The 27,151-nt window shown below is 39.2% G+C and overlaps 2 protein-coding genes across 2 annotated transcripts in view; one reads left to right on the top strand and one right to left on the bottom strand.

The window, feature by feature from the left end:
* Positions 1-18,242, top strand: part of scube3 (signal peptide, CUB domain, EGF-like 3) — a 56,674-nt gene extending 38,432 nt beyond the window's left edge. Inside the window, exons 6-21 of the mRNA XM_062427960.1 lie at positions 824-940; positions 2,695-2,817; positions 7,352-7,468; positions 11,423-11,545; positions 11,687-11,803; positions 13,300-13,395; positions 13,516-13,632; positions 13,924-14,082; positions 14,208-14,411; positions 14,557-14,718; positions 14,811-14,978; positions 15,071-15,232; positions 15,315-15,512; positions 15,629-15,781; positions 17,214-17,293; positions 17,609-18,242. Of these exons, the coding sequence (XP_062283944.1) occupies positions 824-940; positions 2,695-2,817; positions 7,352-7,468; positions 11,423-11,545; positions 11,687-11,803; positions 13,300-13,395; positions 13,516-13,632; positions 13,924-14,082; positions 14,208-14,411; positions 14,557-14,718; positions 14,811-14,978; positions 15,071-15,232; positions 15,315-15,512; positions 15,629-15,781; positions 17,214-17,293; positions 17,609-17,761 (2,249 nt within the window). The 3' untranslated portion in view covers positions 17,762-18,242. The remainder of the gene's footprint in view (positions 1-823; positions 941-2,694; positions 2,818-7,351; positions 7,469-11,422; positions 11,546-11,686; positions 11,804-13,299; positions 13,396-13,515; positions 13,633-13,923; positions 14,083-14,207; positions 14,412-14,556; positions 14,719-14,810; positions 14,979-15,070; positions 15,233-15,314; positions 15,513-15,628; positions 15,782-17,213; positions 17,294-17,608) is intronic.
* A 2,458-nt stretch (positions 18,243-20,700) lies between these two features.
* On the bottom strand, positions 20,701-25,731 carry LOC133987679 (complement receptor type 1-like). The gene is made up of 10 exons (XM_062427123.1): positions 25,644-25,731; positions 25,359-25,556; positions 24,072-24,171; positions 23,915-23,988; positions 22,868-23,095; positions 22,580-22,768; positions 21,605-21,701; positions 21,421-21,494; positions 21,141-21,329; positions 20,701-21,038 (listed from the first exon to the last, which is right to left on the bottom strand). Exons 1-10 carry the CDS (start codon positions 25,696-25,698, stop codon positions 20,842-20,844), a joined length of 1,401 nt encoding a protein of 466 aa, XP_062283107.1. The 5' UTR covers positions 25,699-25,731; the 3' UTR covers positions 20,701-20,841.
* Positions 25,732-27,151: the final 1,420 nt, after the last annotated feature.

The following is a 27,151-nucleotide window of genomic DNA, read 5'->3' as shown; positions in this document are numbered from 1 at the left end:
TCTCAAGTGTGTGTGAGAAGCTTTCTATAAAGCAGACAAAAACTATTAAGGCACACACCAGTCTCTCTTCGGTAAGAACGAATTTCTCTTGTAGTGTTGGTTAAAATGAAAGTCAGATAAATGTGTCACTGTCTAGAGAAGAGACCCAGCTCTCCTCTTGACTGACTACCTCCTTTTAAAAAGGAATCAGTCTAGCCAACACAGGGGCCAGGTCGCTGAAATTGCTTTTATATCCCCAAAATGCCTGGAAGGTCTTGTCAAAAATTTGGGGAAAAGTGATGGTTTTGTCTGCATCTGTCTAGAAGTCAAACTCTGCCCTCATGAAGGAGGAGAGACACAGGTCCTGTGGGACAAAGGACTTTTTGGAGGTTGTAAATTCACCTTGACCAAAGAGAAGCAAACATGCACACACTTGCATACCTTTACACACACGTATACAGATAGAGAAAACGGTGAAACCCTATGTTTGGCTGTGTTAGCTGTAATATTTCCTAATCACTGTCAGTCTTCTTTCATTATTCAAAAGCATCTCCTCACTGTTAATCTCATTCAGCTGCTGCATTTATGACTCTGCTCTCTATCCTTGTTTCCTCTTCATTCCTATCTACCACTGAAGACCTGAACATCTGTTTTGCTTCTCATTTCTGTTTCCTGCTTGACACAAAAAGAGTGCTGAATATAGTAGTGGGTCCTCAATTTTTTTACTATCCCACCAGTATGCATGTATGCTGTTTCAATGGGGAGAAATAAGTAGGCCAAGACGGCATCTATGGTGTATTTTTCTATGGGGTTTGTCTGACTGTGAGTGCTTGTTTCCCCGCAGAGACCTGTGCAGTGAACAATGGTGGCTGTGATAGCACATGTCATGATTCAGTGACAGGAGTCCGCTGCAGCTGTCCCGTTGGCTTCACTCTGCAGCCAGACCGCAAGACCTGCAAAGGTAAAGCATTGCCCACATTTCCAGGCAGCATTCAAATTGCACCTTTCCAGCTGTCACCAAATCAATGTTTGTCTTCTTTCTCCACCTGGAGATCAAAGGAATTATTATTAATTATTATAAAATATTTACACTGTCCTTACCCTCGATGTTAGCACCTTCTCCAATACTTATATTGACCACCGCACTGGCCTCACACTGCCTCCTGCTTTTCAGCATCATATTTTGAGTAATTTTTGTCACCAGTGTTCTTGACAGTTTTTCCACTGCATTACAATTATCCTCCTCTCTGAGTGTTGGCAAATATCATCAATTCATGCAACCTACATGCCACAGCAAGTTCTTCATTTTATGTCTAATAAAATCAATTCCAAAGTCAAGGATAAAACCGAGAATAATATTAGGGGACTGAGGAAACGAAGACACTACTGACAGACGAGAGAGTTGACGACTTTGGAGACAATGAAGACAATCTGTGTTTCCAGAAAACACAGACTGTAGCTTGTAGTGTTACGCTAACAACTCTGATAAAAGTACATTGGCTTATATTGGTTTGGTTTGAGAGGAAAACAAAATCCAGGCAGCACTGGCACAAGAAGACAGGGGCTCGCTGCAGGCCAGGCACTTCTGAAGAGGGAAGACAAAGATGAAGCAAGGAAGGGATTATTTTATTCCATTTCTGATGCATTTATTTCAACCAGATGATGAAGACTTCCTCAAGAGATGGACGCCTCATTTGTGATGATGATTCAGAATTAATCACAACCGCTGCCAAAATTGCCAAGGCAGAGTGAGCATCATCAAAAGCAGGGATGAACACATGATATATCGATTGGGTATTGGCTGCAAAATTAAAGAGAAGATTAATCGGAAGGAGATGGACATTGAGGATTCAGAGGCCCTACTGCCGTGAGGCTTCTCTGTGTGAGAGCTGCATCCTATTACAGCCACATGCAAACTGATTTTAGCCCTTCTGAAGGCCAGTAAGGAAATCCCTGAAGCTCATTTCCAGTTTCTACAAGGCCATCATGACAGTGCAGCCAAACACCTTGGCTCTGTTAGTCTAACCTCCTTTGTTCTTATGTCTCCTCATTGTTTAGAATGAACAACTTTTTATGAGCTTTTATTAAAGCTGATATAATAAATACTTTTATGTTAACATTTGATCATGTGCCTACTTGTATGTGGTAGCAATGAACCTCCAAAGAATTGCTAACTCTTCATTTCCCTAAGCTTTACAGAGAATTTCAGTCTTTTAGCTCATTGTTTTGGCTTCACGACTCTCATTGCTCTCATCAACCTTGTTTCCAGCAACAGCAGGCAGCTGTTTTCAGCAAAAAACTGTCTGATAAACACCCTGTATGTTACCTGCTCAGCACCAAACCGCAGTCAAACTAAGTTAGGAACTAGTGCTGGAGAATAATGGAGCATTTATCAGCTAAAAAGCCAGATGTTCCCCTTTTGGTGGAAACCAAAAACAGAGCTTATATTGGACTTTCATTCATCAGGTGGCCAGAGGCATGACTCTACATTAATGCTAATGTTGCTTAATGTGGTGGATTTGTAAATAATCAACTGTTCACTAAATAGTTCACCACATCAACTACAAAGGTGATGTACTACATGTCAGTGTTCACAGCTTGGTTTCACGGCCCCTAAATGGGCAAAAAATCTTATTGTGCATTTGTTTTCTTTCTTTTTCATTTGTGATGAGTGATTTGAAGTGACCAGTCTTCTCCATGATTTTCTGTGCCCAGATATTGACGAATGCCGTCTCAACAATGGAGGGTGTGATCATGTGTGTCGTAACACAGTGGGCAGCTTTGAGTGCAGCTGCAAGAAAGGCTACAAGCTGCTGACCAATGAGAGAACTTGTCAAGGTTGGTAACCCATTTAACTACCTTTTGCCACTCCAATAAAACACATTTTACCCTGAAATACTCCCCTAAAGCATGTCCTCAATACTTTATCTCTTGGGAGAACATCTAAAAGCAGAGTACAGATTTTAATGTATTGATTAGGTAGAATAATAAACCAAATATTTTCTCCCTCACTCACCAAGCCTACAGTGACGCCAAACTACGCTTCTCTGGCTTGTTTGTCTGTTATATTTGGTGGTGGCCATCGCTCAGCAGGAGCTGGGAGGACCAGTTGCAGAACAAATAAAGAGTTTGCCATGGCCGTACACAGGTGCGGGGAATTAGGGTTCCAGCTCTAAAACCTCTGGTTCATGGATGAATCAAGCCACTACAGAAACATCTGGTGAAAGACAGAGGCAGGCTAGAACTGTGGAGCCGAGCTCAGCTTCTCTCCGAGTGGAAAAACAGATGACATAGTATTTTTTTATTCTCTTTTCTTTATTGATGTGGTCAATCAATATCCAGCCTGCTACACATCAATGTCATGCAATGGGTTTAGAATTGCTAAACTGAATCACACTACTCAGTACATAGTACACGAACATCATATGTGGTAAATGAAAACACAGAGTGTGTCACTGTGCTTTTCAGCCACTTTCTTGTCACTTCAGATCTATTTTTGGAGGGATGCCTTTCTCTCATTATATGGAGCCAAACAATGCAAAGTTTATTTTGCCACAATAACGTAGACAACTGAGAAAATGTGGTCTGTGCATGTAGGAATGTAAATCGCAGCTTGTTTTCTGTGGCACCGTGCCTTAACCAACTCAGTCATATGCTGTTTGGGTGCACCGGGGTAACTTTTGAACAGTGTTGTCCTTGTTTGGTACTGTGTGTTTTGTCTGAAGAGGAAGGTTGTGATAAAGTTAACCTCCTGTTGAGTGATGTTATGCCAGGTTCACACACACCCTGCACTTCTGAGTCACCTGTCTGCTCCTTATCCCCTCCTCTCATTCCTGTATTTATTCTCACCCTTGGTATGAGAACTGAGCAGAATCAAAGCTGTATGCCTCTCAATAAAGGTTCAACTTTTATCTGATTGGTCCAGCTGTCCCTGTGATCTTTGGTGTTTTACCCCTGGTGTAGGTATGTGCCTCTATGATTAAAGAGGTGCTCCAGGGATCAGAAATGCTTGTCAGATTGTGGAATAGCTTTGGTAACCCCCTCCCCCCCGCACCTCTCTGACAACAGAATCAGTTTGGTTGCATCCGATTATTTCTTTGGCTTTCCAAAATCAACAATTAAAAGAGTCAGGGTTGGAAATTCTCTCTTCAGGCCCTCATCTTTTCATTCTTTACACAGCTATTTTTGGTACTTTTGACAACCAAGTACAACACTGTATCCTCATATTTAAAGAATATTGCATCTTCTTCTTCTTGATGACAGACCTTTTTCAACCCCCTTTTGAGTGCAGCCATTTTGGAAAAGCTATATCACAAAGACAACATATTGAACAACTAGTTTTTCAGTAACATAACTTTGCCCTTAAATTTGGAGGATTCACATGAGACAAACTGAAATGAATCCTCAAAATCAGAGTAGCAGAGGCAGACTTTTAGTTCCCAACATAGAGTAAGCCCAAAAAACTACTCATGTAAAGAAAATTGATAGTATATTTTATGAGATTCTGCCTATCTGAAAAATTCCGTTATCTTCCTAACTTCATACCCCCAAGTAGTTCATAACGCAGGATTTCTGGTTTAAAAAAAACAACAAATCAGCCCAACAAGATAACCCTGAGATCAGTACTATGACATCATCAGGGTTGTTTATATGCCCAATCCAGAGCAATAGAAGACATTCACAGGCTGATATTCATGTGTTAAATACCCCATTTTCCCCAGACATACAATATCTGTGTGTTCGAGATGTGATGACACAAAACATAATCTGATCATGCATCTCGCTTAGATGTTTAAGCGTGACCTGCAGTAAATTTACAACCATGTTGCTACAGGTTTGTTAATAGATGCTCGGGCTTGATGGTGTGTCACAGTATTCAGTGACATCAGCTTCACTTAAATAGATGTTTGCAGTCTCCGTGAGGTGTTGAGATGTGTAAACTGAACTCAGGGGTTATCTTGGTTTAAACAGTCATGGTGTTTCCCTGCTGTCAGTCGACCATGGCCCATAAGTCAGGATGGGGCATGCCTGCTGAGCCTCTGTCAGCATTCCTCCACCCACAACACCCTCCAGAGCCTCCTTCTCATCTTCTCCTCACTGGTAATCCATATGAGGGCACTCAGGGAGATGTTCATCAGATACCTTGTTTTTTCCAGAGGGGACATCTATGATAGAGCTTTTATCTGTTCTGTTTAAACAATAGTGACCTTTTTTTAGTGATCTTCTTTCGGTGAAAGCTAATTTACCTCACCAGATTTTTATTTTGACTGAAGCTGGAGGTTCAAGAGCCCTGACACGCAGTTCAGTTTGGTGCAACGAGTGTGCAGATTAACTGACAGAAATAATTGATGGAAACCCCGATTTGTGATCACCATCTTACTCCTTCAGTCTTACGGTAGTTCAAGCGATATGACTGTTCTCACTTCATCTTTCCATGGTCCCCTGCACGTACATCCACCCATGATGCTCGTTTTGAACACCCACGGCATACTTCACCTTAGTTACCAGGTAAATAGGGGTTTTAGGAGTTCCAGATGTCTTCACACATCTTCTCTATCATGGCACAACACAAAATGATATAATGACAAGTTGCAGATCGACTTCTGGCGTCACTTATTGCAACATTTTTTGAGGGTAAACTCAGTCACCACGCCTAGTTCCCAGAGGGGTTTAGACTCCACACTTAAAAGTGTGCTGAGCAAAGTTTATGCATAATATGCTGAAAATTATCACTTTTACAATGCCTCAAACTGTATGTTTCAGGCAATGCTGCTTCCATCTACTATATCATTGCTGTTATGAGACTCCCGGGGGCCACCAGAAGGGACAAGTAGCAGGGACTATATGAGTTTTTATATCTGTAAAGATTTTTCAGAAAGTTTATTTGTGGTCGACTTTGACCTCTCGGTACTGAACCAGTGCATCTAATTCTGAAAGATCTTTTGATTTGTTTGATGTTCAACCTAAATCATATTTATTTTATGAATAAAAACCTGATAAGGTGGATTTGATTCATGTCTGTATCAATGAAAACACACCTTTAAAGATCAACCTTGTGAACTCTATTGTAAACTGATCACTTGCTTTTAAAGTTTTGTACTTTTTCATCTTTGTGGTGCTCTCAAAACAAGACTTACTTGTAATAAGTCAGCATATCTAAGTAGTACTATTTCTGAAGGATTATACCCAGTGTGAGTATGCTAATGTTTTGTGTACCATGTGCAGACATTTATCACTCTGTCTTCTTGGTGTCTTCAGCATAACCCATTATTTAACTGAACTCCTGTAATTGCTCTGAAATACCTGCATCATCTGTTTGATGGCGACTGGCGCTGCTTCATAACTCAGAGGAGGTTCAGATGTAGTGGATGAAAGCTTGATATTCCTGGGAAAATCCTGGGAACCTTTCTTAAATTAGCCAATTAGACATCCAGCAAAGATGTAGCACATCCCTATTTTCTCCCAGCATGTGCTGCCTGGGCTTGACACGGATTATTGCTGACATTAAAAGAAATCTTGATGCTTATAAAAACCAAATGTCATCCATCTATCTAGCTTCATGTATCCATCCATATGGTCTTTGGGCCTGTGACATTTAACTGACTTATCAGAATGCACGTGTAAGAGAGCAGAAAGGCTCAAAAAGATAAGACAGAGAGGCTTCTGACAGACAGGAAGGTACTTTTGCAATGTGGTTTTGCAGGTGTGACAAGGCTGACAGGGTCAGAAGGATCAGAGAGACTGGTTTAGCTTCTTCTCGTCTGCATTTATGCATATTGAATGTGACATATTTATCTAAATACAATAGTCACTGGCTTTTACAATCATTTTTAAACACATGACATTCATATGAAGTCATAACAAAAGACATAGAGAAATAATATTATGGGGTTTCTAACAATCCAGGGTCATTTGTGGTATGTTTAAGTGGAGAAAAAGGGAACATGATTGGCAGGGTCTGTGTGGAAAGAAAGAAAAAAACAGTCCTTCAGCTCCTATTATCAGGTGAAGAGCCCACTTTCTTATGACTCCTGCTGTAGCTGCTTGTTATTTCAAAAATACTTTGAAAATTCCATTTCAGTGCATCAAAATGGAAAACTGCATGACTACAGGAGGTCAACCACTATGCCAAACACTAAACAGAAGACGTCTTCTTTTCAAAAGACACCTCTTTTGTCGTTGTTGGCGTTGTTGTTGTTGTTGTGACATATGATTTGACCCAATGCAATTTATGACAAACAATGAATACAATACCAAATATGAAAACGGGAAATTATACCATGATAGGACAACAGAGTCCTGTTTGAAGATTGAACATCTTTTTTGTGATTGTTTGAGAAATGTCTAACAGTGTGTCTTTCTATCTATACAGACATTGATGAATGCTCTTTCGACCGCGCCTGTGACCATTTTTGTGTCAACTCTGCTGGCAGTTTCCAGTGCCTCTGTCACAAAGGCTACGTCCTCTATGGCCTGGCACACTGCGGAGGTGAGCCAGCCAGTACTTCTGTTTCCATCTACGCCTTATCTCTTAATGTTAATCTACTTTCCATCACTCTTCCTTCCCCCATCTCTTTGCTAACCAGTAGAACACAACCACACCAGAAAAAGATAATTTTATTAAAATTCAAATATCAATATGCTATGTATATTAAAGAACCAAACCAGAACATTTTAGCTGATTAATGAAAGTATTTTGTATACTTACTGCTGATTAATCTCCAAAGAGTCTTTTAATTTAATTTCATACCTTGAAAACAGGGATTGTTTTAGTTTATATGTGTTAATATATGAAAACTTTGCAAGTAATCTTGAAACATCTTGATGAGTCATCCATGAACATTTTCTGGTCCTATGTTGTTATTTATGTTATTGTATTGATAGTGCTGGTAATGAAGAGGGACTGTTATGAAAACTCGTTAATCTGGATGCCAGAGTATCGGAAAACATCCACATCGAACAGTCCCTGCATACAACTGCAAACTAAGACAAACAATCTAAATGTAGCTAAATGCTCTTTTTGATGGATTTTCTGTCTCAAGCCAGTTTTGAGTCTCTACAAGTTGAAATGAACTGAAATGAGCCGAAATAGGTGGCTGCCTGGAAGAGAGGAAATCAATCTAAGAACTTGTGCTACACTTGGCAGCAATGTTAAGTGTAGATTATTTGTGCTGTAGTTAATGGACTAAAACATGAAAAAACAGTGTTATGGTCCTTCAAGGTGGAGTGCGACCATGTCCTTCAGACATTAGCAGGTACCTACTGTACTCTGGTTTGGAACAGATAGCAGTAACAGCCTTTGGTGTCAGGAGGAGGTGTGTGGGGGTGCGTCAGATCTGTCTGGCAGGCAGCAAGAGGCCCGCCAGAGCACATCAGGGTGTTGCGGCGGCCCTTTGATTGAGTGTATATCACCAGTTAGAATCTGCTGCTGTCTCCAGCGCCTCAGGGCCTCACAGTAGTTGTGGGAGAGACAGAGAGAGACAGCATATGCACTCGAAATACATAGCTTTGCAGTGATTTGTTCTTTTTTTTGGTCTCTTGTTTGACAGGTCTACTGATCAGGAATGTTGCAACAGAATGTAGAATAAGGAATGTTACTCAGTCTAGAGAGCAGTAATGTGTATGGGATCATCAGGTCTGCACGAACACTACAGTGCAGCTAGTTACACCTTCAAAAAGTAAAAAAAATGGGACACATGCCATATTTCTGCAACATCCTTGGTTCTGTTCTGGTTGGGGAGCATTATACATCTCTTTATACATACACCTCTCCCCATGTTTCCTGTCTGTGCCTTTACTGTCGTCATCTAATAAAGACAAAACACCCCAAAAATTAAACAAACCAAATAAAATATGTCTTACTCTGCAAGTGCCACGTATTGGTGGAACATTATGACAGTTTTAAGTCCAAATGAGCACTGACACATGTTTTTATTTATGTAATAATTCCCCCTGTTTATACTGGACATTAGAAGATCCCTTCATAATGCACTTTCAATATAAGTGATGGGGGCCAACATCTACAACCTTGATTGTGTGCAAAAATGTATTTAAAAGTTTATTTGAAGCTAATGTAAAGCTTCAACCATCCAAAATTGTCAAATTAAGTCATTATCTTACTTACAGTCTTAGTTACTTAGTTACAGTCTTTTTAGTGCCCTCCCTCATATTGTCTTCAGATCAACTTTTAAATACAATTTTGCTCAAATTGTGGACTGTGGCTTTTGTCCACCATCACATACAGTGTAAGCATATCTGTGGTGGATCTTCTAATGGTCAGTAGGAGAACAGGAGAAACAGAGACTAGAGAGTAAAATCTGTTTCCATGTTCATATGGACACCTACCTGTTGTTATAAGATAGACTTGAGAAATTGTTAAACTATCCTCTCTGATCCAGCAATGAGTACTACCTAGTAAAGCCTGTTTTTGCTCACTTGTATTATTATTGGGTTTTTTTAAAATTTAGACTGAATCAGAGAGGTGATAGTGATGGTATTGACTTGCATTATATAGTAAGGTGTAAGGTGCTGTCCACCCCTGTATGTAATGGTACTATATTTTCTATGGGTCTAATAGGTTCATTCCACACGTAGGCTGCTGTATTAGCTGTCAGTTGTGGGAATAAAAGCACCAGAATTGAATTTGTAAAGCTTTTATACTCATATGATGGACTGTGATCGAGCCACACTGAGACGCTGAGAGGAGAGAAGACGGTCAGGCGTAAATGACTCTCTATACCATTGTTGAGAGAGCTGGTGATGAATGATTTCCTCTCGTTTTTCATCGGCGCTGTCGGAACTGTTAGATAACCCCAGAGATTTATGGCACTCCCTGTTGTACTCTCTCACTCCCTGCCATAACGAAGGTTATGCTATTCCCCATGTGGTTTATCAACTGAAATATAGCTGCCAAACAATCCAGAAAGCTGTGCTCAGTGTTTAACAATAGACTCACCCTAAATAAACCCAATTAGGTCAGTGACCTGCTGTCAAGGGTTGTGCCGAGGCCTGTCAACATTCCTCCCAAGCGAGAGTATATCCAGCCATTCTTCCTCTCAGCTAGCAAAACAATCTGCTCATTTTTGCTTATCTGGTAAGAAAGTAGAGCAGTTGTGACTAAATACTTTGTAAGTATTGTTAAATTTACCTCATTGATAGAGCCAGTATTATCCTTAACCGAAATGCATTCTTCTGGCACTGATTAATGTACAGTATGAAGATTAATTCCTCCCTTGATGTCTTAACAGATATAAGTTAATTGGAAAAACATACAGAAAAGCTGTCCAGATTGTGCATTTAGAAAAAGTCTACTTAGAAAACTCACTTTACAGTGTTGATAGGATTGAGAGTTGATTAAAAATGCAGCTGCTGATGAGTAAGCACTCACAATTAATTAAAATGTAAAGTTTGCCACATTTCCATGAAGTTAACTCCTGAGTCAATCCCCCAAATTCCTCTCCATGAAATCTTTAATTGTTGAGTCTAAATGTCAGTTTGTCTTTTTTTTTATCCTGTCCTTTTCATCTTGGCTCTGCCTTGAAAAAGACTTAAGAGATCTGAAGAAAGGTCAGCAAAGATCTATTTGGTTATAGTTCAAGTATGGGAGGAACAAAGAAGTCAAAACAAGAGTTGCTGGTAGATGAGCTCCGCTTCCATCAGATATTCTTTAGAGTTCTTTGTCCCTTAAATTTAGTGCTTTGATGCTGAGGATAAGCAGTGCATCGCTCAAAACATTTCCAAGCAGCTCTGGCTACACACTGGCAGAGCACTGTTGATGAAGTCATCATCTTCTCAGTGAGTGCGTAGGTATGCAGACTGTTTTTATTCAGGGTGAATAATTGAATGAGATGAGGAAGCGCATTTTTCATATCAGAGGGCCAGATCATCAATCACTGCCATTATCTCTGTCTCTTTCCCGGTGTGTCTGCCACTTGTCCGCAGCCTGCCACATCCTCAGCTCTACCCACTAAACTAATTTTCTGTCTGGCGTCGATGGCAGCCAGCCTGTATCTGGTTCCTGGATGCTTTTAGTGGTTTGAGCTCAGCATGTGTTTGAAAAGGTGATTGTAATTTACTGCCTACCACAAGTCTTCCTCACTGAAGACCAGAGAGGTTTTGACCATGAAATTGAATGTGGCGACATCAGAGCAAGGAATCACTCCCTGTTTACACGCAGTACATTAATCTTCTGAGAATTGTGACAGGATGAATTGAGCTGACCTCACAGAGACTCCTCATCCATAGCTGCCAGCTGTGCTGTTTCTAATTGGCCCATTTCTCTTTCTTTTCATTCAAAGAAATTGATTTTGGATTGCTTCTTAATGGTAGTGATTTCATCATCAACAATGACATTTGTTTTTGTCTGTTTTTCTGTTGTGTATTGTTGTACAAATAGTAATTTAAGTGTAACTTATGCATGTCCATTAAATGTTTCTATTTATAGATATTGATGAATGCAGTATTAATCGAGGTGGTTGTAAATATGGCTGCGTTAACACGCTTGGCAGCTACGAGTGTACCTGTCCACCAGGATACAAGCTGCACTGGAACAGGAAAGACTGTATTGGTATGTAGCAGCACTGCCCCCCTGTGGTTACTACACTGAAACACACTCAAAGCTATGTCTGCACTACAAGTCAAGTGTCTTGTACTGGTGCATGGTTTCCTTGAAACAGTGTGTGATTCAGTGTGGGTTTTGTTTTCCCAGAGCTGGTGAAATGTCCTCCTGGACTGGTAGCGCCAAAAGCTACTCTGACCTGCAGCAAGACGGGCAAGAAAGAGAGCTGCTCTCTTACCTGTGCTTCTAAGGCTCACTATCTGGCAGGTATGTAACCAACAATTAGAGTGCATTCACAAAACACCTAACAGATGCCTCCCAAATAGAAAATCATGAAAATTTTTTGGATTTTCTTACCACATTTTATCCCTGTGCATGCACTGATATATAACTAAACCTCATCTTTGTTGATTAGTTACTAGTGGACATGACAGGTGGAGTTCACATAACACAATTATATATTTATTTGTTTGACCATGCACTATTTGCAGCTAGGAAAGGCATTTCTATCCATTGAGATCCACTGTTTTGCCAACTCCTTTAGCTTTCTTTTTTTAAACTTGTAATAAGGCTTATTCTAACATTAAAGGGAACACTCAGGAATTTTTGACACATTTTGAAACGATTTAAATTAAAAAAAGACACAAAACAAAATGATCTGAACCACGATATATAGACCTTTTTATAACAATAAGTATTATTATGTGTGTATGCATATGCATTTTGTATGCCTATGTGCATCCTTAAAGAATGTAGTTTCGTCTCACTCATTTATGGATTGTTCTTGGACACCGTAGTTCATGTTATATGTGTATTTATGTTGGTTTATTGTGAGCGTTTTTCATTAGCCTCTTCCACTCCTGCCTCCCTACAGTAGACCCATTTTTGGGGGGACAGGGCATCTTTCAGGGGAGATAGCAGGTCAACAGTATATGCCACATACAAGTGGTATACATCATCTGAAAGCTGGGAACCTGAAGATTAATATGAGTTTAGCACTGTGTGTCAAGTTTTTCTAGTAATAAATCTGTATTAACATTGTGTTTTGATTGGTGCTTACACACATTTGGAAAGTTTAGAGTGTTTAAGGGCTTACACGTTCATGATCTAAGTATATGACGACCAATCCCATGCTCAGTATTGTCTCACAAGTTGTTGCAGCAATTTTTGGGTTGATGCCATTTGTTACACAGGCTTGGTGCAAAATTAAACCATTTATGACTACTCTAGAATTGCATTTCTCTGTGATTGGATGAAAATAACTCAGAAACCCCCTTATTGTCAATACACCTAGGAAAACCATGCATCCTCTGAATGCCTGAGATGTCAAGTTTATGGTTGTAAAGTTTCATGAGACTGTGATAATTCTAGAGGTCACAATAGGTCATTTTACACAGTGAGGTCAAGTTTCAAAATATTGTCTCGCTACAATTAAATGGGGTCTGACATCACACATGAATACAATTGAGCTAATTCGATCCAGAAGCTTTCCAGTCATACCCAATTTATGCAATTCCAAAACTGTTTAGGGACCCCAGTATGCAGAAATATTCAAATAAACCATTTTTAGAACAGGCGAAAAAAAGGTTTTGCATTTGATATCAGTGTCTTCACTGTAGTTTTAAAACTGAGCCTGCTACAGTCTCTGAAAGACAGTCATTTCATCATCCTCGGGGAGTGAAAGAGGTTGATAAACTCAATTTAAAAAATCAAAATGTCTAAACATTTTATTTACTTATTTTGTTGTGTGCAACCTTTCGCAGAGTCTGACAGCAGCTACTCAGTGAGCTGTGGTATCCCCATTCTCAGAGGGAAGTCCGCTGCAAGGTTCAACTCCAGCAGCAGTCAGAGCTGCATAGGTTGGCTGCTCTCCACATTGTTACAGTCAAACACATTTCAAATCCAATTTTTATATCACACCTGCACAGATAAAGTTGTTAAAGTGTGCCTCTACCCACCGTTGCTGTGTTTGTCTGTAGAGACTTTGGCCCCTCCAGTGAAGCAGACAGCTTCTTTCAAGATTAAAAACGCCAAATGTCACCTGCATCCTAAACTGACAGGCAGGACAGAGGACAGGGGACGGACACTAGGACCAGGTCAGTGTTTATCTCTGTGTGTATTGCTGTATACATGTGCTTGTATTTTTAGAAATACAAAGGAACTCATACAGCAATTATTATGAACTGGTTGCCATTTATGAGCCTTAAAAATACATAAAAATAGAAATTTAAAAATCTTCCTTGATGCATGGCTTTACATGCTTTCATTCTTTTAGTTTACTTACACATTTCTCAAACCAATACAGAGCTAAACGTATATTTGGCTAAACATTTATTTAAAAATTACTGTACTTGACTCACAGCCCTTTTCATATGTGTCCGCAGGAGGTGGGCAGCCCTGTAGTAACTGCCTGGTGACATTTGTCAACCTCAAATGCGACTCCTCCAAGAAAGCTAAAGGGCGGCGTGCTCGCAACCCCTCTAACAAAGAGGTAACACGGATTACTTTGGAGCTGGAAGCTGAGGTCAAACCTGGAGACACTACAGGTCAGCCGTCTTCATTAAAAGCTGCCCGTGTTGACCTTAAGATCATTGATTGATACTTTATTTTACTGATAGTCAATAACATACTTCTTAAAAATAATAATTTTTATTTAATTATGCCTAACCAGGGAGTTGCAATCTCAGCTGCCTGAGACAGCGTATGGAGAAGCAGGTTAAGACATATATCAAGGCTCTGAAGAAGTCCATCAACCAGGAGCGCTTCCTGATTCGAGTTGCTGGTTTGGAATATGAGGTTGCTCAAAAACTACCCCAGGCTGCTCCCAATCAGGAGAATTGTGGCCCAGGCTGGGAAAGGGACAGTGGCCGATGTGGTAAGACCTGAGAGCGGGACCGGGCGTGTCAAATGAATAATTTTAAGCAGAAGTCAGAATGCAACTTTATTTCCAGCAACTTACTGTACATCATCATGCAATGCAAGGTGGCGTGAGCCGAAATATGTTATGGATATTTTCTCAGTCAGATGCTTGCCAGGGTCTTACTACCATGGTGAGCAGGAGCGCTGCGTCCAGTGTCCGCCTGGCACTTTCCAGGAAAGGGAGGGGCAGCTGGCATGTGACCTCTGCCCTGGCAGCGATGGCCATGGGCCTGTCGGGGCACGAAACATCTCCTCATGTGCAGGTAGCTCCCAGGGACATTAAACATATTTCTCGTCCAGTGAATGGCCTCTATGCTTAAACCTGATCATTCTATGCTCTAAAAATCAAATCCAGGTCAGTGTCACACAGGGTACTTCTCCAGTGATGGGTTCAAACCCTGTCAACCATGCCCTCAGGGCACCTACCAGCCAGATTTGGGACGGACGCTGTGCTTCCCCTGTGGTGGAGGACTGAGCACCAAGCGGGAGGGTGCAAGCTCCTTCCATGACTGTGAAGTCAAAGGTCAGCTTGAGCTTTATATATTTTTATGTGTGTGTGTGTGTATAATTCAATACAAATAATACTTAATGTGTCTTTTCAATTTCACCCTGCAGTTCAGTGCTCTCCAGGTCATTACTACAACACCACAGTACATCGGTGTATCCGCTGCCCTGTGGGGACTTATCAGACAGAATTTAGACAGAACTACTGTATTTCCTGTCCTGGAAACACCACCACTGATTTTGATGGTGCCACTAGTGTCTCTCAGTGCAAGAGTGAGTATGAAAATTACTGTTTTGAGTTGTCAAGTTTGTTAAATGAGCTGGAATCTAATTTGTTTTGTTTGTGTACGTCTAGACAGGCAATGTGGTGGAGAGATGGGTGAGTTCATGGGTTACATTGAGTCACCAAACTATCCTGGTAATTACCCTGCTAATGTGGAGTGCATTTGGAACATCAATCCACCCAGCAAGCGCAAGATCCTAATCGTAGTGCCAGAAATTTTCCTGCCATCGGAGGATGAGTGTGGAGATGTGCTGGTTATGAGGAAGAACTGTGAGTGTTTCGCTTTCCGGTTATTGTTTCAGTGGAATTCAGTGTTTATATTTATAATCACACCATACAAGAAGTAGTTCTGATAACATAATTCATCATTTCTGTGCCCCTGCTAGGGTCTGCCACATCCATCACCACCTACGAGACATGTCAGACGTACGAGCGGCCCATCGCCTTCACAGCTCGCTCCAGACGTCTCTGGATTAACTTTAAATCCAATGAGGCCAACAGCGCCAGGGGCTTTCAGATCCCCTATGTCACTTATGATGGTATGTAGAGTTCTAATTTATCACACTAGCTGGCTTTTACTGTCTGTCTAATGTGTATAGAATTATATTTCTCATCCTGAGAAACTGACTCAGATTTCCAAAATTTCACTGAAATGACACCAACAAAACCTTTTTACTTACCTCTCTGGTGGTGTCTAACCACGTAGATAGTTTGGCTTTTATTTCCCCTGGTTTGGAAAATATCAGTCTTTGAGATTCATGCACCCCAATACACTGTGTGGAGCTTATAACACTGAAAAGCATATTTGCTCTTCTAAAACAACCCCCCAATTACAATTAATAATCCACAGACATCTTTCTTGAGATGTTGTGTTGTGTGGTTCACCTACAATAGAGTTAGTGGCACCACGTGAAGCTGATTCCAGTCTCTGTGAAGCTTTACATTGAGCTAAATGCTAATGTCAACATGCTAACAATCACAATGTTAAGCAAGCTAACATCTGCTAATTAGCACTAAACAAAAAGCACAGCTGAAGCTGAAGGGACTGTCATTAAGTTTGAGGGAATTTGGTCTTAACTGTAACTTGTCCTATACTTCTGTTTTTGCATCTGATGATGGTGCTACGTTGAAAAGTTAAGGGATCATCAAGTTATTACAATTGAATTAATCCTGAGGGGAACGTGAATGTCTGAACCTAATGTCAAGGCAATTAATCAACTAATTGTTGTGGCATTTCACTCAAAAGCACAAATGTCAACCAACTGTTGGTGGTAGATGAAAAGTCAAAGGATTCATCCTCTTGGGACCATAAATGTCTGTGCAACATTTCATGACAATCCATCCGATAAGCTGAGATATTTCAGTCTGAGCTACAGTAGACTGAATAAACAACCAACAGACACATATTGCCATAGCTAATAAGATGCTTCTGCTGAAGTTGGAAGTACTGTGAGCATCACAAATACAAATTCAATTATTACCAATATTTCAATTTTCAAAGAAGGATATGTCAAAACCTGGGCAAATTGCTTAAGGTACGAATAGAGGTTAGTGAGAAAATGTGTCTTTTCTAATCAGTGCTTTAATGCTACAGCTCTCTTCACATTAAATGGTCTGAAATGTGGAATTTCAGACAGGACACTCAAATCACGGTTCTAATTCTTTAGTTCTTGCAACAGTGTGTGTTTTAATTTGGCTCATATGATGCTTGAACAAATCTAACCAAGCTTGACACAGACTGTCCCTGAGCTCACAAACCACTTTGACAGAGACAACATGAAAATAAATTAAAAGAAACATTCAAAATTCATGAACAACTAATACATGACTTCTGTGCTTGCCTGAACTACAGCAAGGCTGCATTAGGAAATATTAGTTTTTCACCACCTAAGCCTGTTTTGGATACACTGTGTTTTCAGCACTTAATGAGGTGATGAGTAGCAATTGTGTCTTGTGTTTTTGTAAATTCAGAGGACTATGAACAGCTTGTAGAGGACATAGTACGGGATGGAAGGCTCTATGCTTCAGAAAACCATCAAGAAATCCTCAAGGTTAGCACTTTTATTCCTTCCTACTGTGTGTATTATTGGCTTCATGTATTGTTTGTACATAAGGTGGTGTGGAAGACATGACTTTTAAGCAATTAAGCTATATCACATGTGTTGTTAGGATAAATAAAGCTGTTGCTAGCAAACATATTAGTACTATTATGAGTCAGATGGGGCATTAATATTGAAAAGATAAAGTAGGTGTATATTTTTTTTTAAAGCATTGTGTAATAGCCTGAATTGTAATTCAGACACTTACTAATTACCAAAATATGCATTTCAAGTGGAGCGTTTACACCTATCTGTTCTTCACTACAGGATAAAAAATTGATTAAGACTCTTTTTGACGTGCTGGCTCACCCAAACAACTACTTTAAGTACACCACTCGGGAGTCCAACGAGATGCTTCCTCGCTCCTTCATCCGTCTCATAAGCAGCAAAGTCTCCGCTTTCCTGCGACCATACAAGTAAACGTCACACAGCTGCTGAAGCACCGGATCGTGACCCTTCCCCCAACCCCCCCTTCCACCTTACAGGCTACATCCCGCATCTCTCACAGGACTTAAAAATACAAGACATACTAGTATGTTTACCCCTCTCTAATTTTCCATAGGCTTTGACAATAAACACTATGCAGACCTGAGAAATACTGAACATTTGTGTTTTTAGGGGTTATAGTCAGTTTCAATTCAGCACAGGTCTGCAATCCCGAGCTTATAAGCATTTAGTGGGGATGTAGAGTATGTGAGTGGGTTTGGTTTCTATTGTGTAGCGCAATGAAACCATGAAAACAATACAAAACCCCTATTTCAGACAGTAGGAGTGACATTTTGTGCTTGCAGTTTGAGCTTGATAGAGCTTGTTGGTGTACTTGCTTAAATGAGTGGTCTGAATTGCAGCTTGAACTCCTACCATAAAGTATGACTGTAAGTGTTGTGTAACCCTGGTTCCATCTTCAGTGTCTTGTGTGCTGTCATAGAGGAACAGTTGTTGAATTCAGCTGCGTTCCAGGTCATTCAAAGCCTTACTATATTTGAGCTCTTAGAGCAGTTTCCAAGGGTTTTACTGTTAAAACAGTTAATCTGCATTTTGTTCAGTCTGTCTTAACTGTACCAGCGTTTTCCAACCTTCAGATAATTTCTGTTGGGGTTTTTTTTTTTTTTTTTTTTTTTTTTAAGGCAACTTAAAGCAAATACTAAACGGTGGCTTATCATTCCAGGAACACAGTGGACACGGGAAATGAATAACAAACTAATAATTGGGAGAGCCACAGAAATGAGATAATGTGATGTCTAGTGGAACATGTCTCAGAGAGCGATAGAGAGAGAAATGTCTGAGGGACATTATGTTTGCTGCTTCTTGTAAAAGGTCACTTTAATTCTTCAATCTCATATTGTCTTTCTGATGTACTCTACACACTAATAGTCTATAGGTTTTAAACAAAGGAAGCTGAGAATCTGAAATACTTTAATTCTTACACACAGTAAATTGATAATCTCACATTGCCTGTCTGTGGACTACCAGTTTTATTGTGTTTTTATTCCAATCTTGTAAATAATGAAAATAAATTAGACGAGGGTTGAATTTTTTTTTTTTTTTTTTTTTTTTTTTTTTTTTTAAATCCTAATTTGTTTATGCAGGACCCCAGAATCACTTTCTGCCCCTGACGTCCCACCTGTCTCAAATCCAAAGACACCCAAAACCCCCTTCAAATACCCCACTCACATTTTGGTCTGTCCCAAATGAAGACAGCTGTTCCAAAGACAGCCCAAAAGAACGGGTCACGTCGTTTTGTGCACTAGATTTAGAACCAGTCAGCCTACCTTTTTAGTACGAGTGCAATGAATAAAAACACCTTCATTTTGGTTACACCCTACTGTGACCAACAATGAAGCTTGTGGAATCTTTGTGATTTCAATACAGCGACCAGAACAGGGTAAAAATAATTTAAGTTTTATAAAAGGATCTGCTAAATAGTTAAAAAGGAATAGTTTTTGACATTTTGAAAACATGCTTATTCATTTTCTGCAGTGTTCGATGAGACCGATTCCACTTCTCATGTATGAATCCTACAGCAAGCAGCTGATAGCTTAGCTTAGGATAAGACTTGAAATCAGTGGAAACAGCTAGCCTGAATCTATCTGAAGGTAAAATCTGCCTACAAAACACCTCTAAAACCCATTAACAATGTAGTATCACATTTGGTTAAATCTGCACACACCAGTGTAAAAACGACTTGCGGTTTTTCGGGTTGGACCATTTCTAGGAGGAGCAGTGAGCCTTTGCTCACTGCCTAGAAACCACACAGTGACTACAGGACTCCAGGAAGGAGTCTTTACAAGAAAGCGAATATGTATATTTACACAAATGGCACAACTATTCTAGTCACTACCACCACCACCACCGTCATGTAGTCACATTGGTGCAGAGGACTACATGACTAGTGACAACGATAATCCCAACCCTTGTATATTCAACCCTCTAAAAAGATATTAAATTGAGTCAATGCTTGCTCTCTGATATGTAATGACTTTTTTGGGTGGGAATTTTTCCAACCCCATTCATGTAAATAAAAAAAATATATATTATAGGTGGGATGGTACACTTAATTTACGTACCAACCAGTATCTTTAAGTACCCAAACTTCAGGATGACAAAGGGATTTTGAAGACATTGTCAAAACTTGAGGGCAATGCTGGGCCAAGCTATGAAGAACTCATGTCAGTAATAAATTCCAATATACACACACTTCAAATTCCAGCTGAAGTCATTGATTTACATTTATATATTTCCATGTAGATGCAACCAAACATATCTTTCTCTCTCCTCGGCCCACATGCCCTCATTCCCCTCCCACCAGAATCAGCTTCTTTCCTGCAACCTGATCTTTTTTTTTTTTTTTTTTTTAGGTTTGAATTGTTGCCTTTTAACGAGAGTTTGCTATGATGTATCATAGAGTTGATAATGATATTTGCACTTGAATTGTTATTGCTCATGTAAAGAAATGTCTGGATTTTGTATTGTCTTTTTAAATGAATGGAATTGGTGTTCTTATTTTCTTGTAGCTTGTTTGTTCATGAAATGCTCACTCACCGTTTTAGTCTATAGAGATGACACACATAACATTATCAACTGTAAAGAAAAAAAGCAATGTACAGAGGTGAATGAAACAAGTTTGTACTTGTTCTTGCCCAAAACACTTATCGAAATAAACATACTGTACTTCAGCTTCATTTCACACATTTTAATGTCTATACAAAAATGAGTTCATACAAAGTTTTTTTTGAAAATAACAAAAATACATCGGTACATCATTGGTTTGCTTTAGAAGGAAGACATTTAGTATAGCTTAAGGGACTATATTTCCCCATCCTCCACCAGCTGCTCTTTAATGGTTTAAACAGCTTGGATTGAATATTGTAGTTTCACATTTCAGCTACTCTAAATTCGCCAGTATGAGTATGACGCTAAAAACAAGAGGCAAAAGAAAAAAGATTTTAAAAATAGTGTTGTAAAACTAACATCAAGTCACAGATTTACAACAAATGAGTTTATAGCTTACCAATGCGTTGACAATTGGGAAGGCCAGGTGACCATCGCCCATTATCACCACACGTGATGGTGCTCGGACCACTCATCTTGTAGCCGCGCTTACACTCAATTGATATATTGTCTCTGTATTGAAACTTCTTGAGGTGACCTTGCATCCAGTAGGCATTGGACACATTTGGAGATGGACATGTTATTTCTGTGAGGAAACAAAACTCAAGTTTTAATTCTATTCATGACACAAAAAACAACAGCCTCTAAATAAAAAAAAGATTGCCGTTATACCAAGAATGTCACAAACCTTTTGGGGAGGAGCACTCCGGAGGTGGTGAGTTCCATGTCCCATCGCTTGTACACCATATGTAGGTTGGTCCAGTCAGGGTTCCCACATGACACCGATAGCGAACCGCACTTCCATATGTGTAACGTGAATCCTGTAGGCCTTCCCTACGTGCATTTGCCACTTCTGGAGGCTCTGGACATGTCACAGCTGGAAGAGGTACAGATGTTTTTGCAGTTAGAGAGGAGAGGAAAATTAAAAAGCCACCTGACAAAAGGGTCAGTGTGTAAGTTCACTGCACCTTCACAAACAGGAATACGTCCATCCCAGCCGTTACTCAAGCAGTTTCTGGTTTCCTTTCCCACAAGGATATGCCTGATGCAGAATGTGTATCAAGTCAAATTTTCAGTGATGAAGAATGCAAAAGCTTAAAGTGTAGTTAATAACCATATACAAGAAAGCAGCCTGTCTAAGTATTTTCTTACCCCTCATCACAGATGGCTGTAGCAACGTCTCCAAACTCGACTCCAGTATACATAAACCGTCCATTGAGAATCTCGCCCGCAGAGCCACATGTCCTTACTTTTGTGGAAGAAAAGTAAAAGATTTTGTAGTAGATTAAGATATTTCAATATCAACAACAACAAAAAGTCCTAAAACAGGCACCCAAATCAACATTGATACACGTTTCTACTGTAATTAAGAGATCCTTCAATGATGGCACGTTCACTGTAAGAGATGGATGACAAAATCCAAAGTCCTCAAACCATTAAAAAATGCATTTAAACATTTGAAACTAATAGGTTTCAGACATCTAAATTAATCAAAATCTTTCCAAGTTAGTTTTTTTAGTGCCAAGTTTCCTCTTTGTTACAATCCTTCCACTGCAGCTGAAAAGGTAAACACTGTCCATCGAGACACAAAGAGGGACATTTTTTACTAAGACTGTAATGTTGAAAGATATCTACTGTATTTGGCTCAGATAGCTGAAGCTTCATGTTATCTTCAGATAAACTGTAGATTTTGTCCATCACTGTACATTGTAAGCACATTTGAGGGGATATTTTAATAGCCAGTATGAACAGGAGGAATGATTACAGTAAGAAAACCTGTTCCAAATGTTCATCTGGGTGCGTGACTGTTTTAAGATGGATTTGAAAAATCATGAACCAGTATTTTCAGGGTTTACACTGTAGTATCATGCATTAGTAATATGCCAAAGATTCAAACACAATGTTTACTGGAGGGAGTTAAAGCTCTGGTATATTGTTACCTAGAGTTATTTTCACACTATGTTAAAAATTAAAACACCAGTGGCTGAACAAAATATAGCAAATACATTTTTAAAAAAACAAACAAGAGCATGACTTGGAAAATGGTGAGTTACCATATCATCTTCAGTAATATCCAAAAAGCATTAGACAAAAGCTTGATTGTGGAAGTATGGTAAGAGTTCTTACGTTCACATCTTAGGATCAACCGTGTCCATTTTCCTTCGTTGCATGTACGATATCTGCTGCCGCCTGCTTGAATGTATCCAACATCACACACGTAATGGACCTTGTCACCAGAAGCAAATGATGTCATCATAAAGTACTTGTCAGCAAGGCCGGCGTTGTTGACGTTTTCAGGCACACCACATCTACCTGCTGAATAGATTGACATTTTCCAGCCAGGAAAGTCAGTTTAGACACAAAATCCCTGGCGAAATTTGCAAAAGTGGAGCAGCTAGTAGAAATTAAACTGACCTTCTTTGTTGTCAGGTGCAGGTTTAGCTTCATCAGGGGAGGGCAGGCACTGTGGGGGTTTAGGTTGCCACTGGCCGTCTGACCCACAAGTGACCAGCTGAGCTCCATCCAGCTGGAAACCCAGGCTGCAGGTGAAAGTCACGTTCTCGCCAACCTGGTACACAGAAACATATCCGCCACTCTTCACAGAGTTGGCCACAGCAGGAGTGGAGCAGGTGGCCGTTCCCTCTGAAGAAATCAGAAGAGTTTTTCTGTTAAGGAGGGATTTTTATTTTCTCCTGAATAAAGGAATTTATGAATTTGTATGTTTAATAAGATTGACCTCATTTACATGTTTAAGCTCATAAAAGTCCAGAAAAACATAAAATATGCAATCATCGCCTGAGTACATTACTGATATGTACAGTAAGTGTTAGATATTCAAATACAGACTACTCCAATGAGACCATTTTGATGTCTGCATCACAGAAATAAATTAATCCTGCCACGCCTGGAGGAAAATGTTTCTATTAGATATGTTTTGATCACATGATTAACCTTTTAAATTACATGACTTCACATTGAACAACTCAATGTTCCTTTTCACAACTATATGGGTGTGATGGAAAATATGGTTAAATGAATTAACCAAATACCTTCAGGTAAAGTTGAGGCAGTTGTTACTCATTCTTAAAAAACTCAAAACTGCCCACATAAAAACACCACTCCTCAAGGTACCAACCAGAGTGTAAAGAATGATTGAATCATTAGTGTTTTACATAGTTGGACATGTATCTGTGAGTGTAGGTGTGTACAGTACATGTACACTATTCACCATATAGTGCACGTATGTGTACATTTCTTTGCCAATTTAAATATGCTTCAATTTATAATAAACAGATTAGTCAGTATAGGAACTATTTGACTGTTATATACATATGAGAAATGTTCTCTCCCCCCAAAATTTGAACACTATTAAATCTTTGTTTTTTGGGGGGGGGTGGGCCCAAAAATGAATATGACTGCATTTCAGATAACGAGCCAGTATGAATGCTGTGTTAAAAGTACCTTCACAAGTGGGGAAGTCCCCAGTCCAGCCAGACTTCTTGCATATCATATAGTTGAGTCCTTTCAGAGTGTATCTGTTAACATGGATACTGTCAAACACAAACTCAGCAGTTTAAACAAACCAAGTTTTAGATGAGTTTATAGAAGCACAACTCACCCATCATTGCATTCCGCATAAACCTTCTCTCCGAGGAATGAATTCCCTTCATACTGGAACAGCCCATTTGGGAGGTCGCCGGCATTGCCACATGATTTCTCTATTGGAATCAAGGGTGTAATATGATTTGCCAGATGGAGACAGAAGACGGCTTTATTTTACCAAGTTGCAAAACAACCCATGTAAGCTGCAGCAAAGCCTAATCGCCAACCTCAGTTTTACCACAAGCGTCACAAGTATCCAATTATATTGTATCAAATAGTGCTGGGGTCAAAATTGATATCAAAATTTGAAGAAAAAAAAGTGATTAGGTTGTACTGGAGCGCACTAAAGCTCATTAATGTAGTTTTAAAAATAGGTTGCTCTTGTGGTGAAGTGATGAAATTCAGATTAGAAAGACTGTATTACAACAGGTAAAAGTGCCCTGGTAGTCATCCACCTAAACAAAGCAGCAGAGTAAATACCAATTTCAAAGACTAAAATATAAAATGTACAAATATACATATTTAGTACAGTTTTCAGTATTTAAAAAAAAAAAACAAATCAATGGGGTAATTGCCCAATGCACTACAAGAGGTGATTTGTGAAATTCAAAAGAAAGCTGTGCATTCAGGATCTTTATTTTTTTAATTTTTTTTTTTTTTACAGTTAATTATTTTAATATATGCATTTAAAATAATGTTAACATTGTCCTGTGTTGTTTTAACATTGAGTGGTGAAGCCAAAGATGATTTCCCACAATATAGACATTAAAGTTTCTAACTAACTTCCATAGCTCCATCCACATGAGCAAGTTTTGATAATAAAATGAAATGTTTTCAAGTACCAGATATTGTACAGTCCAACTGTAACAAACACTAGAGACTCGTTTGAAGTCCATAAACAAAAAAAACAAAAAATGGTATTCGGTATCAGAATTTTTTTTTTTTTTTTTTTTTAAACAAACAAAAACACGACATTTACTGTCCACCAGTTCACATTTAAGTCTGGTTGTATAATATACATACATTTAAAAAAAACTAAAACAAAGTGAGAACTCTTTGCAATGCGGTCTGATTTTTGCCCTAATAATAGTTTTATTTTGTCTTCTTACATCTGGTGCAGACATTAACTGAACATGCACATTTCATATGACCAGTAGAGGGCTTCAGACTGTTGGTGAGCCCATTTTAAATCTCTTTAAATCCTCACCTCACATCAAGCTTCACTCCGGAAAAACAAGGTTTAACCGTATGTTTGTCAGGTGATTACTGAATTGGACTGCCAGTAAGTATGTCAAGTACTTACTTTCACATTTTAGTGTGAGTTTGGTCCATTTTCCACCAACACACTGCACAGCACGGATGCCTCTGGACGGAGTGAAGTCCTCAGCGCAGTTAAAGTACACTTTCTCCCCGATGTTGAACCTCTGTCTGAGAGTGTACTTCTCGGCTAGTCTGGTGTACGGATACTCCGGTGGTGGCCAACATTTCTTTACAACTTGAGCTATTTTGGAGGATAAATTACCATCAGTTAAAATTTCAAAACATTTATAATATGTATTTTTGTTTATTTTGTGTGTGTAATATTTACCTGAAGCAAGTGAAGCAAACAATAAAAACACAGTATTCCACCAGAGACTCCTCATGTTTGTCAGTCAGTGTTGCGCCGTGCGTAAAACAAATCCTTGAAGGCAGATCACAAGTGCCAACAGCGGGATCAGATGAAGCAATTTATAGAGGAGAGGCGGCACGCCGGGAGCAGCCCAGGAGACCAGCTGATTGAAATGATTACAATCATAGACTTGAGGACAAGGAGACAGTACAAAACATTACAGGGACAAAGATAGGGCTGAACACACAACACTGTAGTAAGAAGTAAAGACAGGATGGGAATATAGCTAGAAAAATATAGATTGATGGCACACTGGTATTCCAGCACCTTGGAAAGTAATTGTGACTTTACTATGAACATTGAATTGTGATAATCATTCAACCAAACCTTTATCTTTTCACTCAGAACCCTTTATTTCAAAGATGGTGATCTGAATTAATTAAAATCATAAAATCATTAAGGGCTAAAAAGAATTAAATGTAATTCTCAACAGGCAAAACCATGCCCATAAACTACATGTGGTGCAGCGGTGTCCCAAACCTTAAATCCATTAAACCCAGATTAGACTTCCAGTAAAGAATTGGGGTCCTATTTTTAGTTCCTATGCTATAAAGATGAAAGAAGGGCTTTTAAGACATTTGAAAAAGTGATAAACTGTTTTTTATAAAATAACAAAACTGTTATCTAAAGGAAATCCTTTATGGATGATTTGGGGTTTAACATTAAAGCAACAAAACTCCCATCAGATTTCAACTCGAATTTTTAATATTTAGAAATGAAGAATGTTGATCATATTGGTTTTTACAGTTTGGTCCTTTAATAAGCCCAAATTACAAAGAGGGCATGGAGGACCACAATAAATATTTGAGCACAATAAAGATTGCAAATAATGATATAGTTGTTTTTTCACTCGTTTTTCACACCATTACTGCATTAGTAATTTCATTAGTCAGAGTTTTCATTCTCTCTCATCAGTGTTTCTATGTTGATAGATATGTTGATGATATTTTTTCCTGGTAATTTACTTAAGTAAATTGGTTAAATTTCCTGTAGCAGTGGGTCACAACATTGTTTTGCCAATGTGGTTTTGAGTCACTGTGACTGTGCACATTAGCAGCAGTGGCAGGAACTGTATTCAGACAATACCACAATGTAAAAAAAAACCCACTCAAACACTTAAATACAAGTAAAAGTTAGGCATAATGGATGCATCACATGTAGCTAAGCACTGTTTTAAAGTTGTGGCTGCTCCATCTGTGCTACTTTGGAGAGGGCATGAGATGATTAGATTAGACTCCAAGGATTTAGTATTGAAATCCTATCTTTTTTTTTTAATCACAATGGGCTACAAAGAGAAGGCCAAAATTGAGCACTAAATCCATAAATATTGTCTTTCTTATTCCATAAATTATTTGTCCTTGTCAAAACATACATTACTCACAATGCCACTCGACCAACATGATTCAGGTGTGATAAGAGGCTAATGT

The sequence above is a fragment of the Scomber scombrus genome, chromosome 10 (genome assembly GCF_963691925.1).
Source record: "Scomber scombrus chromosome 10, fScoSco1.1, whole genome shotgun sequence".
In the NCBI taxonomy this organism is placed as follows: domain Eukaryota; kingdom Metazoa; phylum Chordata; class Actinopteri; order Scombriformes; family Scombridae; genus Scomber; species Scomber scombrus.
The sequence above is the reverse complement of the archived record's forward strand: the minus strand, read 5'-3'. Positions and strand labels throughout refer to the sequence as shown.